Source organism: Sceloporus undulatus, chromosome 3 (assembly GCF_019175285.1).
Source record: "Sceloporus undulatus isolate JIND9_A2432 ecotype Alabama chromosome 3, SceUnd_v1.1, whole genome shotgun sequence".
In the NCBI taxonomy this organism is placed as follows: domain Eukaryota; kingdom Metazoa; phylum Chordata; class Lepidosauria; order Squamata; family Phrynosomatidae; genus Sceloporus; species Sceloporus undulatus.
In genome coordinates this window covers 251,039,169-251,055,895 of record NC_056524.1, presented here as the reverse complement: position 1 = coordinate 251,055,895, position 16,727 = coordinate 251,039,169, and the positions used below count along the sequence as shown (strand labels likewise).

The 16,727-nt window shown below is 40.6% G+C and overlaps 1 protein-coding gene across 4 annotated transcripts in view; it reads right to left on the bottom strand.

Annotated features, from left to right (window-relative positions):
* LOC121925591 overlaps nucleotides 1-16,727 on the bottom strand; it is a 78,694-nt gene that overhangs the window by 25,668 nt on the left and 36,299 nt on the right. The window contains exons 3-5 of one of the 4 annotated variants that reach the window (XR_006102904.1): nucleotides 10,952-11,129; nucleotides 3,139-3,228; nucleotides 2,863-2,977 (exon numbers count right to left, since the gene is read on the bottom strand). Coding sequence is in view for 1 of the 4 variants with exons in the window: in XM_042457913.1 (XP_042313847.1) it covers nucleotides 10,952-11,129 (178 nt within the window). In the remaining 3 variants the exon portion in view is untranslated. Of the gene's footprint in view, nucleotides 1-2,862; nucleotides 3,229-10,951; nucleotides 11,133-16,727 lie in introns of all 4 variants that reach the window. The other 3 variants (XR_006102903.1, XR_006102902.1, XM_042457913.1) reach the window with 3 other exon arrangements.

Genomic DNA, 16,727 nt, shown 5'->3' with positions numbered 1-16,727 from the left:
CACCACTTTAACTGCCATGGCTCAATGCTATGGAATTCTGGGAGTTGTAGTTTGTAGTAGCACCAAATCTCTCTGATGGAAAAGGATAAATGTCTCACAAAACTACAATTTCCAGAATTCATAGCACTGAGCCATGGAAGTTAAAGTAGTGTCAAACTGGATTATTTCTGCAGTGTGAATGCAGCCTGGGTTGCTATTCAGCAATTCAAGAATTCAGAATGGTAGGAGTTTTGTTAGTTGTTTTCATTATTCATAGAATCATAGAGTTGAAAGAATCACCAGGATCCATCCAGTCCAATGCCCTGCCATGCAGGAATACACAATCAAAGCAACCCCTATTCATTCAGTTTCTTTCTAAAAATTTCCAAAGGAGACTCCAACAGACTCTGAGGCATTATTGTCTGATAAATCAGATGGCCCTGGTTTAGCCCCAGCAGATGTCCACAGGAGCCAGGTGGTACAAATTGGTCTGGAAAAGCATCATATACTCCCACATCAGTTAGAACCCCTCTGGACCCTTTCACACCTCACATTTATACCACCTTGATGGTACTTTAATTGCTACAGAATCCTGGGATCTGGGGAGGAATATTTACAGTTCTCAGTCAAAGAGCTCTAGTGCCTCACCAAACTTCACTTCCCAAGAATCCATAGAATGTAGCCATGACAGTTAAAGCATAACCACAGGGCTATAATTTTGTAGTGTGGAAGGATTCCCTATCATAACAGAATGCTTGATCTTGTATCCTGCATAAACCACAGACCTTTTTCCTTCAACCACACAAAGCAGAATCAGAAACTTTAAACTGACATATATTTTCCTGTTGTTTTCCTTATTGGTCTTCTGTCAGCATGTTGCCTGAGTCACTTTTTTAAAGAGGGGCTAGCCACAACATGGGTTTTTAATCTCATATATTAGAGCTCTATTAGACCATTTACAGTAAATTGCAATTCCAACATATGTGTGTGCATATTTTGCTCTTACAAAGAATGAAAACAAGAAGGAATGACTACATTATGCTCCTGAACTTGTTATGGGAGAATTGCAACATCAACTTAAAAAACCATGCCTTTAGCAATCTGTTTATGTAACAAGTTTGATTCTGAAATGCAACTGCAAAATTCCTTTTTCTTACGGGGTTTACAAAAGTCAGAATTGTTTTAACAAGTAGGTTGGAATAAGACTGCATAAATAACCCAGCATAAGATATCACCTCATAAATCTAGAAATATCATGTTAAATGAATTCAGTCATTCTTGCCCCCTTGATCAACTTTTAGAAGTTCCCATTATGGGGCTATCTAAACCATAAGTAATTTGTAGTGACAAAAGATGTCAGAGCTGTCAGAGCTGCTATGAACTGCAATTAGGAAAGTAAGGTTTGAAAGCATGATAGATCCCACAGAAGACTAAGGTAAATATTCCAAGAATATGAGGAGATGTTTCATTTCAAGCTATCCTGGAAGGAGAATGGAAGAAGAAATTCTTGAAGGCTACAAACCATAGATTTTTGAAAATGAAGAGTTGCAATTCTGTGTCAACAGAAATATTTTGCTTCATTTAATGAATCACCCTAGGAAGTGTTGGAGTCCACACTTTTATATCAAGATGCTTTTGGTGTGGACAGTGGGCAGAAACAGTAGTAGGCATTCATGTGTTCAGATTTATATACTGTATAAAGGAAGGGTCATTTCAAGGCAAAGTGTGCAGTTGCGCCACAATTTGCACATTTACAAAAAAATGTATTGTGCATTTCAAAGAAAATGCACACAAAACAGTGTGTGCACTGTACATAGGGGAACAGCTAAAAGGGAATACATTCGCCACAAATAGCCTTTAATCAATAAAGAAACATTGCAAAAATGTAAATAAATAAATAAATAAATAAATAAATAAATAAATAAAAGAATGCATACCATTTTTAAATGGGTTGGGGGGAAGGGGGGAAACCCTCATAAATCTATAGGAAACAAAGACTAGATGAGAATGTAGGTAAGTTTCAGAAAAATACAATGAAACCACAATTAAGATTTTTACAGGCATACCTATGACTTCAGAAGTCAATTGGATTTGAATAATTATGTCTGCTGCAAAAGAAGGAATAAATTTTATCACGTTACTTGCAATAAACCATGAAACTAGATGATTACTATTGCAAAAGCCCATTGAAAATGGATACTTAGGTAGCTAATTACTGTATCTGCCAATTTCAACAGTTGCAAAAATAATTTTCAGCAGTTACCAACACCGTACTTAACATGCATCTGAGAGAAGATTGCTTGGAAGCAATAGTCAATTCTAGGAATAACGGGGAAAAATAGAAGATAAAATGGAGAATCGAAATAGGAAACAGGTTGACAGGAACCATAGTGGGTGGCTAAGATACCTGCAGAGCCCAAGCACTGCGAAATTGATGATCTCCACAGGTCTCATTCTTATTGCTTTTCTGTAGATAGCTTTGTGAATGTTATAAACTTCAAACCTTTTCCCCAGGTATGTGTAAAACGTTGTTAATTAGAAATGTGCTCATCACATTTACGGATGCAGATCAATAGTATGACTTCTGGCTCTTTCATTCATATTATTGTGGAGCAAACATTTTCCTGTTCAATAAATTCAATTTCTCTTTCCAAATGAAGTCTTAAATCATTTGTCAGAATCTTGTCAGACAATGTTAAAATTTAGTCCAAATCCACCAAAACTTCTGAGGTTCTGGAACTAGTCAAGTCTATGTGTTTCTACCAAAAATGTTGTTTAAAGCATTAAACATGCCAACAGACATAGAAAGAGAAAGAGAGAGAGAGAGAGGAAGGAATTCATTAATTTTATTAGAAAGGACTTGAAAACAAACAAATAACTTACTGTATATACACCTTTTGAGACTGTGTTCATTGCTTCTAGTTGCCTGTACAAGTTAACATCTTTATCACTACATTTTCTAGCAGTGGAAGTTTATAAACTGTCTTCAAGGGCAGCTCTGTGTAGAAAACATGAAAGCATGACTATAGTCTAGTCCAGTGTCACCAAGGAGTAGATTATGTAGACAAGATGAAAAGTATCAGGAAGAAGGCACAACATGTGGATTGTATAGCAAGTGAAACTGGTAGGTACTTTTGGTCACACATACTCTCCATCTACCTTGATTTGGAAGGGACAGTCCCGATTAATCATCTGTCACCCAACTTTTCAGCTGGATTTAAAATGGCCCGGTTTCTCTCTCCTCTCTTCCTGCATGGAAGGGGGAAAACCACAAATAAAAAAACAAAACAAAACATTTTTTTAAAAATCTGGGATAATACCTCTCTAGGAATCTCTAAGTCCTCCTGCACAACTATGTGGTCAACATCTGCCAGGAATTGAGCACAGAATTAAAGAATAGTTTCCAACTATTTTGAAGACAGCCATTGTAAAACCTTTGTTAAAAAAGCCCTCTCTTGACCCCCTAATTTGGAATCATTATCGGCCTGTCTCGCTGCTGCCATTTTTAGGGAAGGTGATCGAGAGGGCAGTTGCCTTTCAGCTACAGGGGATCATGGAGGAAACGGATTTTCTGGACCCATTTCAAACTGGATTCCGGGCGGGTTATGGAGTTGAGACTGCCATGGTCGCCTTAGTCGATGATCTCCGTCTGGGCATGGACAGGGGTAGTGTGTCCCTGTTAGTGCTTTTGGACATCTCAGCGGCCTTCGATACCATTGACCATGGTATCCTTCTGGAACGCCTGAGGGAGTGGGGTATCGGGGGCACTGCTTTGCAGTGGTTCCGTTCCTACCTCTCGGGTAGATTCCAGATGGTGGAGCTGGGGGACTGTTGCTCCGATAAGAGGGCCCTTACATCTGGGGTCCCTCAAGGAGTGATTTTGTCCCCCATGCTATTCAACATTTACAAGAAGCCGCTGGGAGAGATCATCCGGAGACACGGGGCGCGGTGTTATCAGTACGCTGATGACACCCAAATAGTCTTCTCTGTGTCTCCGACTGATGCAGTGACTAGGGATGGCATCTCTCCTCTTAATGCCTGCTTGGAGTCGCTAATGGGCTGGATGAGAGAAAACAGGCTCAATTTGAATCCAGAGAAAACGGAAGTACTGGTGATAGGCTCTCCTGGCCCGGGGAAGGAATTTTTTCCACCTGTCCTGAATGGGGTCACGCTCCCTGTGAAGGACTCAGTTCGCAGTCTTGGGGTGCTTCTGGACTCGTTGCTCCACTTTACATCTCAAGTGGATGTGACGGTCAGGAGCACCTGCTATCAGCTTCGGCTGATATGCCAGCTGCGACCCTACCTGGGCCGGGGGGGACCTTGAAACCGTGGTACACGCTCTGGTAACCTCTCAGTTGGATTTCTGTAATGCGCTCTACATGGGGCAACCCTTGTACCAAACACGGAAGCTTCAATTAGTGCAGAATATGGCAGCCAGACTGGTCACTGGATGTTCCAGGGCCAGTCATATAACACCTGTTTTGAAAGATCTCCATTGCCTGCCCATTCGCTTCCGAGCGCAATACAAGGTGTTGGTTATAACCTATAAAGCAGAGGTAGGCAACCTTTTTGAGCCGGGGACTGGGTTGCTGTCCCTCAGACAACTGGGGGGCCGAAGCCAAAAAATAAATAATTTAAAAAATTTAAAAAATTAAATAAATAAATAAACCGAGGCAAATGTAGGACAACATTTTCAAATGGTGGACACTTTTTTTAAAAAAAGTGGAGGACACGCAAAAAAATTTGCTGATTTTTTTAAAAATGTTAATATAAATGCATGTTTCTGAGGCGTCTATAGACAACTGCCTCCTTGCCCCTGCGCGCGAGAGGCCAAAGGCCCTGGCGGCAATCGGCGGCAGGACCAGGCTGGGGCCGGTCCCAAAGCGTCGCCGGGCCGCATCTGGCCCGCGGGCCGCAGGTTGCCTACCCCTGCTATAAAGCCCTAAATGGCTTGGGCCCAGGGTACTTGGAGGACTGCCTCTCCTCATACAATCCGCCCCGCACTCTGAGGTCGGGCGGGAAACATCTCCTAAGAATTCCAGATGCATGCTATAATGCAACTCGGAGGGCTTTTTCCATCTTAGCCCCACAACTCTAGAACACCTTGCCACCTCCCTTGAAGCTTTTAAGAGGACCTTGAAGACCTTCCTCTTCCACCAGGCTTTTCCCCCATGACCTTTTTTTTTTTTTTTTGACTGATTCTTTCCCCCCTTTTTAGTGATGTTTAGGCATTTTATCTTGTCACTTGTATTCTTATTGTACTGCCAGCTATTTGTATTGGGGGTTTTATGATGTTTTAACTGTTTTATACTGTATAATTGGGGGGTTGGAGGGGCTTTGTTGTTTTACACTGTTTTTATATTTTCTGTACACCACTATGATCTCCAAGGAATAGTGGTATAAAAATAAAATTAATAATAATAAAGGACTTACAAATGCCTAGAGAAGTTTTTTCTCTGATTACCTCTACTGTAGGTCCTCCAGTGCAACTCTATGGGTCAACATCCAGCAGAGAACCTAGAAATTCCTAGAGGTAATATATTAATCAAATGTGTATTATGCATTTGGACTAACTTTATATCTATCAAGAAAGTTGACTTTCATTTTAATAACAATTGTTCCTTAATATTTCTACAAGCATGTGTTAGACTAGTGCTTTATGGGATGCACAGAAATTTTGGAAAATGTGCATGTGCTGGATTAAGTATAAAATAGATGCTGTTTTTTTAAGTATATAAATCAGCAAATTGCTTACATTTTTGCAATAAATAAAGTTACCCCACAGAACACAGGCACAATCAATTGGGAAACAAACAAACAAACGAATGAATGAATGAATGAATGGGAAAAAGAGTTATCTGGCATGAAGGAGATGGGACTTAGACCTCAAATCTAAATGAGCCACACCTATTTTTCCTAGGAAGCTGGCTATACTGTCATATCCTACAAATGACAGGACAGACCCAGTTAATTCTGTTCCACTTTTTTTTTCAGATGCTTTAAAATGTCCCAATTATTCTCTCCTCCTCCCACTCTCCTCCTTTGTTCTCAGCCTACTTCCGTTGGTGCAAACTGAGTTCAAAGTGCAATAGTAGCTTAATTCAGCAGGAGGACAGAATCTTCCCCTTTCCAAAACCTCAGTGGGGGTGGGGAGAAGGAAACTGCTGCAGCCTCTCCTAGTGTGAATGTTCTTCCTCAATAATAATAACTCTTTCCACCTTGACCACACTCTATTGGTGCTTGGCCCCATGTGCCCCAGTTTTCATCTCTTAAATGATGGGGAATATGTCGGTTCTTCAGAGTTAATTGTGTTTGGCTGCAGCTTCCCTACTCACAAAAACAATGACCTGAATTTAAAACTTTCTGCAAATTTATGTAGGCCCACAGAGGTTTCACTCTATTGCCAGTTTCCATCCTTGGGTGGACATCTTCAATAGGTCAGACACTTTGGAGATTATCGGACAGGGGACAAAATGCCCACGTCCGGTCCTTTTCCTTTTCTCATAGTATGATCATGAGAAGATTTTCATATGATGTCATGCTTATCAGGACATTATCCCATTCAGAAAGCACGACTGACCTTGATCACGTGGAAAATTTCAAACAACGTCATGCAGATCCCATCACTGTCCTGTGATTGAAGCATTATTACCTGGCATTTTCTATTAATGGGAATTCATGTTAATGCAATGCCACTTCATTGATGAGACAACAGCACTGCGATCTGAAAGCCTTTCACGGGATTGCAGTCAAAGTTGGGATAAGGATGGGGGAGCAATCGCATTCTTATCCTGTCCCTGTGTGATAATCTCCTTTATTTTCATTGCTGGCACCGCACTAAAGGCTACTTCAATAAATAAATAAATAAATAAGACAAGAAGTACCTAGCCGCTATACCCCAAAATGAAACGAAACAAAACGAAAGAAAGAAACCAAGAGTAACTATCTAGGTTTTGTTTTAGGGTGCGGCAGCTTTTCCTTGATAGTTTTGGGGAACTCAGCATTTTAGAACACACCCACATGTCTGGGAAGCCCATAGGATCAAGATAGGATAGGATAGGATGGGATGGGATAATATAATAATAACAATAACAATATTTTGCATCCTTTTTTTCTGGAGAAATGGACTACAGAAATGTGCTTGGGGGCCATTCTTGTTATGCACACACTGACAAAAAAAGGTGTGTGTGTGTGTGTGTGTGTGTGCGAAAGAGAGAGAGATTGAAATAGAAGGTTGTGGAAACATAAACAGCCTTACAAGAATAGTATCAGTGCTGGATGCAGGTGAGAGAAGAAGGGGGCTGACCAAGAAAAGAAGAGAAGAAAGGGGAAGTGAAATTAAGATTTGTAATAATGGATAGTGTGCTTTCTGGGAGACAGAACTAGTGAGAGAGAGAGAGGGAAATCAATTGTTTTGGAAATCATGGATCTGGGACCCGAATGATGGTGCACTGAAGACCAGGAAATTGCACAGTTCACTGACTAGGTAGCTGTTACAGTGTATGTAGCTGGGGAGAAGGTTGTGTGCACTAAACTTTAGCAAGGAAAACCTTGACTGCAGGCTGTGGTCTGTTTTAATTCATCAGCAAGGTCCAAATAATCCTGAGGCACTGAATTAAAATGATGGCATGAATCAATTATGTGCTGCCATCAAGGTGTGAGAATCGTTTCTTACACAAATTGTTCGTATCAATTGGCACTGCATGTATATTGCATATGCCTCTCTGGATACATATTTTACATTGTGATAATTAGGAATTGTGCTTGAGTTCCACATGCACTGGAAGCTTGAAAATAGATGAACCACACTCTGATCTGAGTAACTTAGTGTGAATACACACACACACACACACACACACACACAGTTGAATGAGACTCCAGAGAACAGTCTCTTCAATAGTGTATTCTGTGGATGAACTAATTAGGGAAAAGTCCCAGAAGGGGCATTTGTGGAGGTTTTCTCCCACTCACAAGGTTGCAAGGTTCCCAAACACAGCCTGTTGCATCCTTCAGACAATTCCTCCTGCCTGCACTAACAAAAAAAGCTTGTGGAGGTGGTGGTGGGAGGGGGGGCAACATTATGTAAGCCAGGAAACATTTATGGAATCAGATATGGGTGATCAGAGGAAAATATAGGAATTGCTTTCTGCAGCTGGGACTCTCTAAGCTGTTGCTTTGGCGGCATCCTCTTCTCCCCCCTCCACATCCTGGGGAAAAACACAAAAAACCTGGGGAATAGTGTCACTAATTCAAAGAGGCTGCTGCCATCCCTGCTGCCAGTAGGCACAGTCTTCTTTGATCCTCAACCTGAATCCCTCTCTGCTCCTTGGAACCTCTTTTTCTGCTTTTTGTTGGGCTAGGAGAAGAGAGCATGCCAGCGCCACCTTGGGGTACGCAAAGGCCTCTGCTGCTTTTTGTGATGACGCACTGGCATTTTTAGTGGGTAGGAAACCTGAGATCTCAATATAGATGAAAATCAACCTGAACAAAGCAAAATTTTGCAGGTTGGCTGGTGGATGCCAGTGCTTTCGACTGTTCTGTTTCTTTCTAAGAGATCTCTTCTGAGGGTTCTAATGAGAAGGTTTGATTTATACAGGTCTGTAAATTAAAGATCATTTAGAGCCATATTTAGCTGAGCTGCTAATGTTTCAGTTAGTATTTTCAGCAATGTTATGAAGCCACTGTTCATTCCCTGTTTCACGTTCTCTATGCATACACACTTACAGACAGAGAGCTAAAAGTGTCAGTATGTTAGTCATTCTGCTTATTACAGCCTCTGCATCATTTTTCTGGCAATCCAGCACTTCATATTTATACAGAAATTCATCATTGTCCCCTCTGCTCCATTTTGGGATTTCATTCATTTTTGCTGCTGTAGCTTTACACTGTTTTGCGTTGGGCTCATGTAAACTTTTAAATAAATATAAAGAACAATATTCATACCCTCCCAACATTCACAGGTTAAAGCCAGCATGTGCTTGGTCAAGCAACATCATAGTGTGATGAAGATGGCAAGGTTATTAATGAAGAAAAACACACGTCACAAAAGAGTGCCACAGTGTGCTTTTGCCTGAGCCAACTGGAAAAGGCAAGAATTTGTCCTCTTCTCTCTTCTCCCCTTTCTGGGTTAATTTAATGCAACATATTTTCATACTTTGAACTGTTTGCAACTATTTAAGTAAACTGAGGACAAAGAAGAAAAGTGGGAGGAGGAGAGAAAAACTGGGACATTTTGGAAAAAGCTCAAAATGGGACAGCAGAGGATGATTGGGACTATACATGCCAAATTTAGACAGTTGGAGGTTATTTTTGATATCCCCTGTAACACAGCGGCTATTTGTTTTCTCCACAATGCCCTGGAGCATCTGATGGAACAGGTGGCTGTCAGTGGAAACCAATAGTATCTGCCCAGTCTGACAGTTCAGTAGACAAGCATGACATTCTGTAAAAGGAACGGAAAAAAGTGTGGAGGAGGTAGTTGTTTTTTTCTGTGCTACTAGAACTAGAGCCATGGGAGAGTTTGCTGTTCAATTTCATAAACATTCTGTCTAAAGCTCTGCTTTCAACCACACCTTGAACCTCTCTCCAAGCCCTACATACAAACTTGTTCTAGGGTATTCCAAGATGCACCTAGAACTGTTTTGGGAAATAGATTTTTTTTTTCCAGCTGTAAAGTACCTACTTCATCCATAATGTACTATGAAATCATTTTTACACCAACGACTTTGCTGCATCTTGAATTTTCTGAAATCTGCTTTGATTTGGTGGCCCTCATTAGGAACTAAATGCAAATAAGCAGTTACTGGAGAAAAAAATCGCTTCAAATTTAATATTAAGCAAATTTTTGTTGGCGTATCTCTCATGGCCCTTCACACTCCCTAGCCTCATCCTGATTCCATATTTACTCTGCATATAACTCCATTCCCCTTCCTATTTCTCAATAGTGATGGAAAGAATATTAAAAATATTCAGAGAATGTTCAAAAAACATTATTTCAGGTTTCAAAAATGACAAGAATTTTCACAGTTCAATAATTGTATGCAGTTATTTCTGCATAGAAAACACAATTTTCTATGCAGGAAACATTTTCCACCTGGAAAATAATATTTCAATCCAGAAATATTATTTCCTGTGCATCAAATGCTGTTTTTTTGTGTGTGTGCAAAGAATGCTGTATTTGGGAATTCATTGTGAGTAAAATTTGCACATGGTTTGTTTGTTTGTTTGTTTGTTTGTTTCCCAGGGTTCTCAAGGTGGCTAACAACAAATTTAAAACACTACAAGTTAAAAACAATACAAAAACATTAAAATATAGGTACAAAGTTTGACAAAAACAATTAAACAATTTTAAAAGCTTAAAACATTACACATTAAAATGCATTAAAAACTCTACACAAAGCTTAGAATCTGACTTGCACAGTATTTAAAAGCTCAGCCTTCATTAGTCTGAAAAAACCTGATGGCACAAGAAGGTTTTTACCTGCTGCAGAAAAGAGAGCAGGATTGGGGCCAACCTTGTTCCCACCACATGTACTTGACAAGGTGGTGGGACAGAGAGAAAGGCCTCTCCTGATGATCTTAGGGCTCTAATAGAGTCATAAAGGGAGATATGGTCTTCCAAATAAACTGGACCAAAGCCACACCAGGCTCTATAAGTCTAACAAACAGCACATTGAATTGTGTCCAGAAACAGTGGAGCTCTTGCAACAAAGGAGTTGTTTGCTTCCTGTAACCAGCTCCAGTTAACAACCTAGCTGCAGCTCCTTGGGCCAAATGAAGTTTCTGAGCACTTTTCAAACACAACCCCACATAGGATGCATCACAGCAGTGCAAACAGGATATAATCAAGGCATGTACAACCATGGCCAGATCTGATCTGTCTAGAAACTGAGCAGGGGAAAGAGGAGAAAAGGGGTACAATCTTTCACTTCTCAGTAGGCCACAGGAAAAAAGATGCTGCATCTTTTCCTACCTTTTTGTGTTCTCCCTCATTAGACTCTTTTACCATCTTGACCACACTTTCATGTTGCTTGGTCACACATGTCCCAGTTTTCATTTGTATGAGGGTGTGCACACTTCTCAGTGCAGAATGCTGGACAAGGAAGGTCTTTGGTTTGATTCGGTCTTCATTCTTTTCTTCTGTTCTCTCCCTACTTTGACAAATACTGTACTTAATCAAACATTTCTTTTGTATCCCCTTTTGTTTACTGCCCTCAGGCATATCTCAGAGTGATTCACAGTGGCTGCACATGCCACAGTGACTCAGTCCATTTTAGATTGGGACTACTGTTACTGCCATGTAACCCCAACATCCTTGCCTGCATCCATTTGGTCTTTATGCTGAATAGACTGTCACAGCTGTGTTCTGTGACTTTGAATGCAAGAGATGATTGCATGCATCCAAACTCTTCACACTGTCTTCATGTACAAAAAATGTACTGTCTTTCAATAAGATGACAAAGAAAATTGCCCTAAAATGGGAAACATTTTGTTGCTTTTATTTCATGTCTGGACACCAATCACAATTCTGAACAGAACTGGTGGGGGGGGGGTTTAAAGTCAAGATGATCAGTGCAAAAAGACAAGGACAGAGATGACTTTTGGAGGTTGTTCTCAAGCCTAAAAGGAAATTAATACTTACTGCTTTCCCTGCAGTTAGCCCTGGGTATTATCTAAATCTAGAATTTTATGTGAATCTTAAGATTGCATTAATCCATGACAAATGGTTATCTAAAAGAATTCTGAGCAAAAGCAGGTCTGCTGGAAACAGCTCTGTAGGGAAGTATGTATAATTTAAAAACTAAAACTCAGATTTCAGGTGTAGAAATGGAGAGATAGAGAGTTTGGCAACAAGACTGTGACTTCAAATCCATCATTCCCAATCAACTTAGTATGTTTGAAATGGCTGAAGTCTGTGGTTGCGTTGTTACAAATCTCTTTTGATTAGTTTTACCATGATATGACTTTGTGGTTTTCTGTATCAATGAAAAGTCCTCTGGATTAGTGTGCCCTCAAATCTCGGTAAGCAGCTTTCCCTAAAATGTGCTTTATAGGGATAATTCATAGAACTGCATGAGATAAAGCATTAATTATTGCTCTAAAGAAGTAACTGTATTGTTTTGTGCAGATCTGTTTTGATGCGCTTTTCCATATCTTTACATGCATACAAACAATCTGGGTGAAACTGAAAAGAAATTCAAAACATCACAAGCCTGTTTTTTAACTACAAATGAAAACCAGGAAATAAAAAAGCCCTACTTCTTCTGTTCCTTTTATCAAGTATACTTCAGTGAGCTTCATTCTGTGCTGCCTTCCATCTTGCTTAAACATGTACAAAATGGATGCTCCAGTTTCAATCGGATAATACTTTAAACCTTCTTTGAGCAAATTAATGGTGCAGGGTGGGAAATGGTTTGTCAGTACATAGTTTCATGACCTTTCTGCAAAAGGGAACATTTCAACAATTAGATGGGAAAGCATGATGTTTTACTTTCACAAGTGTGCACATCCCGCTACAAAATGGAGACATGGGAGTTTATCAGACAAGGGAAATTGGAAGCATAATCCAATGGCAATCCAAACACAATCATGGGGTTTCACGTTATTGCATGACAGACTACCACACACAGTTTTGGGCAATGGCAAGCTATTTTTGGGCAATGGTAAGTCAGTTTGAACACAATTCGAATTCACGTAAATTCACTGAACTAGCGAATTCACATGAATGCATTCTGGCCCCACTTTCTTTTCATTCGAAATTAAGAGAAATTCCTCCTGTGTGATAAAACTCCATGGTGTTAGAGAACATGAAGGGCATACAGGTGTAGGAGGAGCATTATTTTCTTACTTTGCAGTTCTAGATTTGTTTCATGTTTGATTTCTAAGGGGCAACTTTAACTTGCAGTGCAGCTGGTGGCTCCCATGTCAGTGAAATGGTGAATCTACTCCAGATTTTAGTCTCAACTTTAAAGGGAATATTTCAAGTGCTGGACTTATTTGGAAGATAGCATTCAACACCTTGGAAAGCTCATTTAAACCCAAAACAAATGTACTACACTATTAATATGGAAGCAATCTGTTACCAAGTATTTTGCTGTTGCATTTGTTGTCTGTTTGCTTTTGAAAGCAGTCACATTTCCTTTTTGATTTTGTGTAATCAATTAGTTTAACGTTGCTGTAAACTAATTAAAACGTTAAACTAATTAAAAATTGCATACCTCCAACTGTTCCAATTTGGCTGGGACGGTCCCAATTAGTCCTCTGTCATCCCACTTTTTCAGCTGCTTTAAAATGTCCCAGTTTGAGCCGGAACAGACCAGCAAGTTAAGCCACCTTCTGGGTACCTTGGAAGTGCAGTGTTTACATGCCATGCCGCATGCTCCCAAGCTGCCTGGAAGTCACTCGGAAGCCACCCATCCATTTACATAGTGGCAACTTTATGACACTCTGGCAGCATGGCGTTTACATGCAACACACCACCAGAGCATCTTGAAGCCAGCTTCCAGCTGTGGTGCAAGCACAAGGCTGGCTTTTTGCCACCCAAAAAAGGAGTAGTTCTTTGCCACTCCTTTTTCAGATGGCTTCAAGGAAGATTGGGGCATGGCATGCAGTTGCCACAGCCCCAATCCTCTTTCAGAAGGAGCGGCTCCAAGCTGCCCCTTCTGCCAGTCTATTTCAGCCCTTTGTCTCTCCTTTTCCCACTGTCCTCAGTTTACTTTGTTTGTTGCAAACTGAGTTAAGTATGCAAAAGTAATTTGCACTCAGTTAATTCAGAGGAGGGAACAAGAAAGGAAAAGAGAGGTGGAATCTTGCCTTTCCCTGTACCCTGGCTAAAACAAATTAACTGTTATCATCTTGACCACACTCTGATGTAGCTTAGTCACATATGTCCTGGTTTTAATCTGAGAAATGTTGAATGACATGAAATTATGTTTTGAGGTCTGCCTCAGTACTCTCTTAACTAACCTGGGGTACTTTCACACTACCCAATTATAATGCTGTGGTTCCACTTTAGCTGTCATGGTTCTATCCTCTGGAATCCTGGGATCTGCAGTCTAGGGATGGGGATTTAGAATTCTAAGCCAGAGAACTTTGTGCCTCATCAAATTTAATAAATTGTGTTTGCAGAAGACTGGAGATTATTTTAGTAACTGGGCTTCTCATCCATGCATGCACATGTGTTATAACTGCACAGATATATGTACTAGCGTGCTTTGATGCCCTTATTTTATAGCTTCATTGTGCTCTCTTAGAGTTACTCAGTGAAGAGGTCTTAAGCCTAAAAGTAAACAGTGATGCACTTACAGGGGTTGTCCTAGCCTTGATGTAGAGCTTCAATCTTCCTCCTATCCCAATTTTAGGGAGGAAGGAAAGCTATATCTTCCCTAATACTGTATCATCTCAAAGTTTGTCGAAACCCAAACTTGCTACAGTATACAACCCCCATGTAAAAGGGATTTCCATTGTCCCAATCTTGGGAAGCAAAAATGACGATGCTATGTCTGAGAACATAAAGGCCTATCTAAAGCTAGGAGAACAATATAACCTCTAGCACTGTGGACCAGAGGACATGTGCATTTGAGGCTGGATCAAAGGCCTGTTACAGACTGCCAAAATAAAGCTGCTTCAGGCCTTGTTGGAGATATGCTATTTTAAATGATGCATGGGTCCTAAGAGTCCGGAAGTCATGCCAAAGCCACACTACATTCCTAAGCACTGGAGTACAGCTTTGGTGCAGCTTCCGGATTCTTCTGATGCATGCATCATTTAAACAGCATACCTCCAAAGAGACCCGAAGCAGCTTTATTTTGGCAGTCTGTAACAGGCCAAAGTTTCAGCAGAAGGGACATGAGACCACTTTTTTGCTGTTGTATTCTCTGTTTCTACGTCCTTTTCTATATATTTGTTATCGTGCTTTACCTTGTATTCCCAGTGGCTTAGTCTTATTTCAGTGTGTACCTAAACTGAACAGAAGCAGGCCCTCCAGATCAATATACTAAAATACAAATCCCAGCTTTCCATACAATGCAGTTAAAGCAAAATCATAGTACTATAATTGTGTAGTATGAAAGAGCTCACAATGTGTTGCAATGGCTAGTATTGGTCCACGTACTTTCCCCCATGGGTCTATGAACCCCACTATTTGATCTTGGACCAGTCACTCTTTCCTTCTCTAACGGGCTTATCACTTGGCTATTAAAACCGGTTTACCTCTGTCAGGTTTAAAGTTTAATTTGGGTGACATCCTGATTTTATCAGAAGTTTTTTTGTCTCTGAATTTGCCACCCAAATACAAACTGGGGCCATCCCCACTTCCAGAAGTGCTCTGCCAGCTGTTTTCTTAACAAAACTCCCAGATTGGAAAAGAACCATGCAGAGTGCTCCTTGAAGCAGGGGGTAGACCCAGACTGTATTCAAGCAGCAAATTAGGTGGCAAAAACATTCTGATAAGATCAGGATGCCACCCAAATTAAGCTTTAAACCGGATAGAGGTAAGCCAGTTTCAATAGTCAAGCAATAAGTTCCTTTAAGCCTCTTCCTCACAGGGATGTTATGAGTATAAAGTGGGGTGAAGAAGTTCCATGCAGGGCACCCTGAGTTATGACAGAGCTTGGAAATGTTCCATTTCTGGACTACTGCTCCAAAAATCCAGCATGACAGACTGAATTCACCACAAACTATTTGTCCCTTTAATCTTACACACACACACACACACACACACACACACACACAAATTATCCATTACATGCCTCAACTTTCTCTGTGTTATGCTCCCTAGAACACTGGGCTCTATCACCAGATTGTATCATTTAACAAGAATAATTTAACATTTCAAGGAAAAGCACTGCTATACACAGCTACCAGGGACGTAGCTAGGATTTTAGGAAGGGAGGGTCCAGACTAAGTGCCACCATTATAATGGGGCTTAAGTGCGGCGGTGCAGCAGCACACACCATTCATTTTTCTAATGGAAGGGGGGGGGGTCTGGACCCCAAGAACCCCCCCCCCCTTGGCTACGTCCCTGCAGCTTCTGTTCCTGTGCATTCAAAAGCAATGCTTAGCTTGATCTGCTGACATTAGGCTCTGTTTTCTCTCCACACTGTTAAAATGTGAAGATCTGGTGCTGTAAAATGCATAAATGTAGACCAGACTGGAGGGGGGTGGTAACAATTATTTCTTCTGTGGTACCATACTTAAGATATTTTTGTCTATTCCAAGATTGTAATTCTTATGTTTAAATGCCTCCATCATTATAGGAAATGGTTTTGCCATTGCTGCTGTTTTTATTTTTAATATTTACTGTATTGAAAAGTACAGAAAACATTGCTCTGGAGAAGGTGATCATTTTCATTATTTGGGGAACATCCTGTTCCAATTTCTCTGAGCATCCCATACATTCAATATGGCAAATTCATTCTCCAACTATGGAACCTTATGCAACCACAATATCCCAAGGTCTGCAGAAATACAAATATTCAGGGGGAGATTTGCTAATCCCAACAGCCGAAGCATGTTCTGGCCACTGAATGCTGGTTAACTGTTTGGCAGGAATGGAAAGTAATAGGATATTTCGGGGGAAAGTGGCTGGCAGGCAGAACAGAAGTATCTTCTTCTCTTGCATTTCATACCTTCCAACTGGTAGGACAGCACTAGTTAAATGTTCTGCCATTCCACCTTCTCAACTACTATGGAGTTTATCAGACAAGGGAAATTGGAAGTATAATCCAATGGCAATCCGAATGCAATCA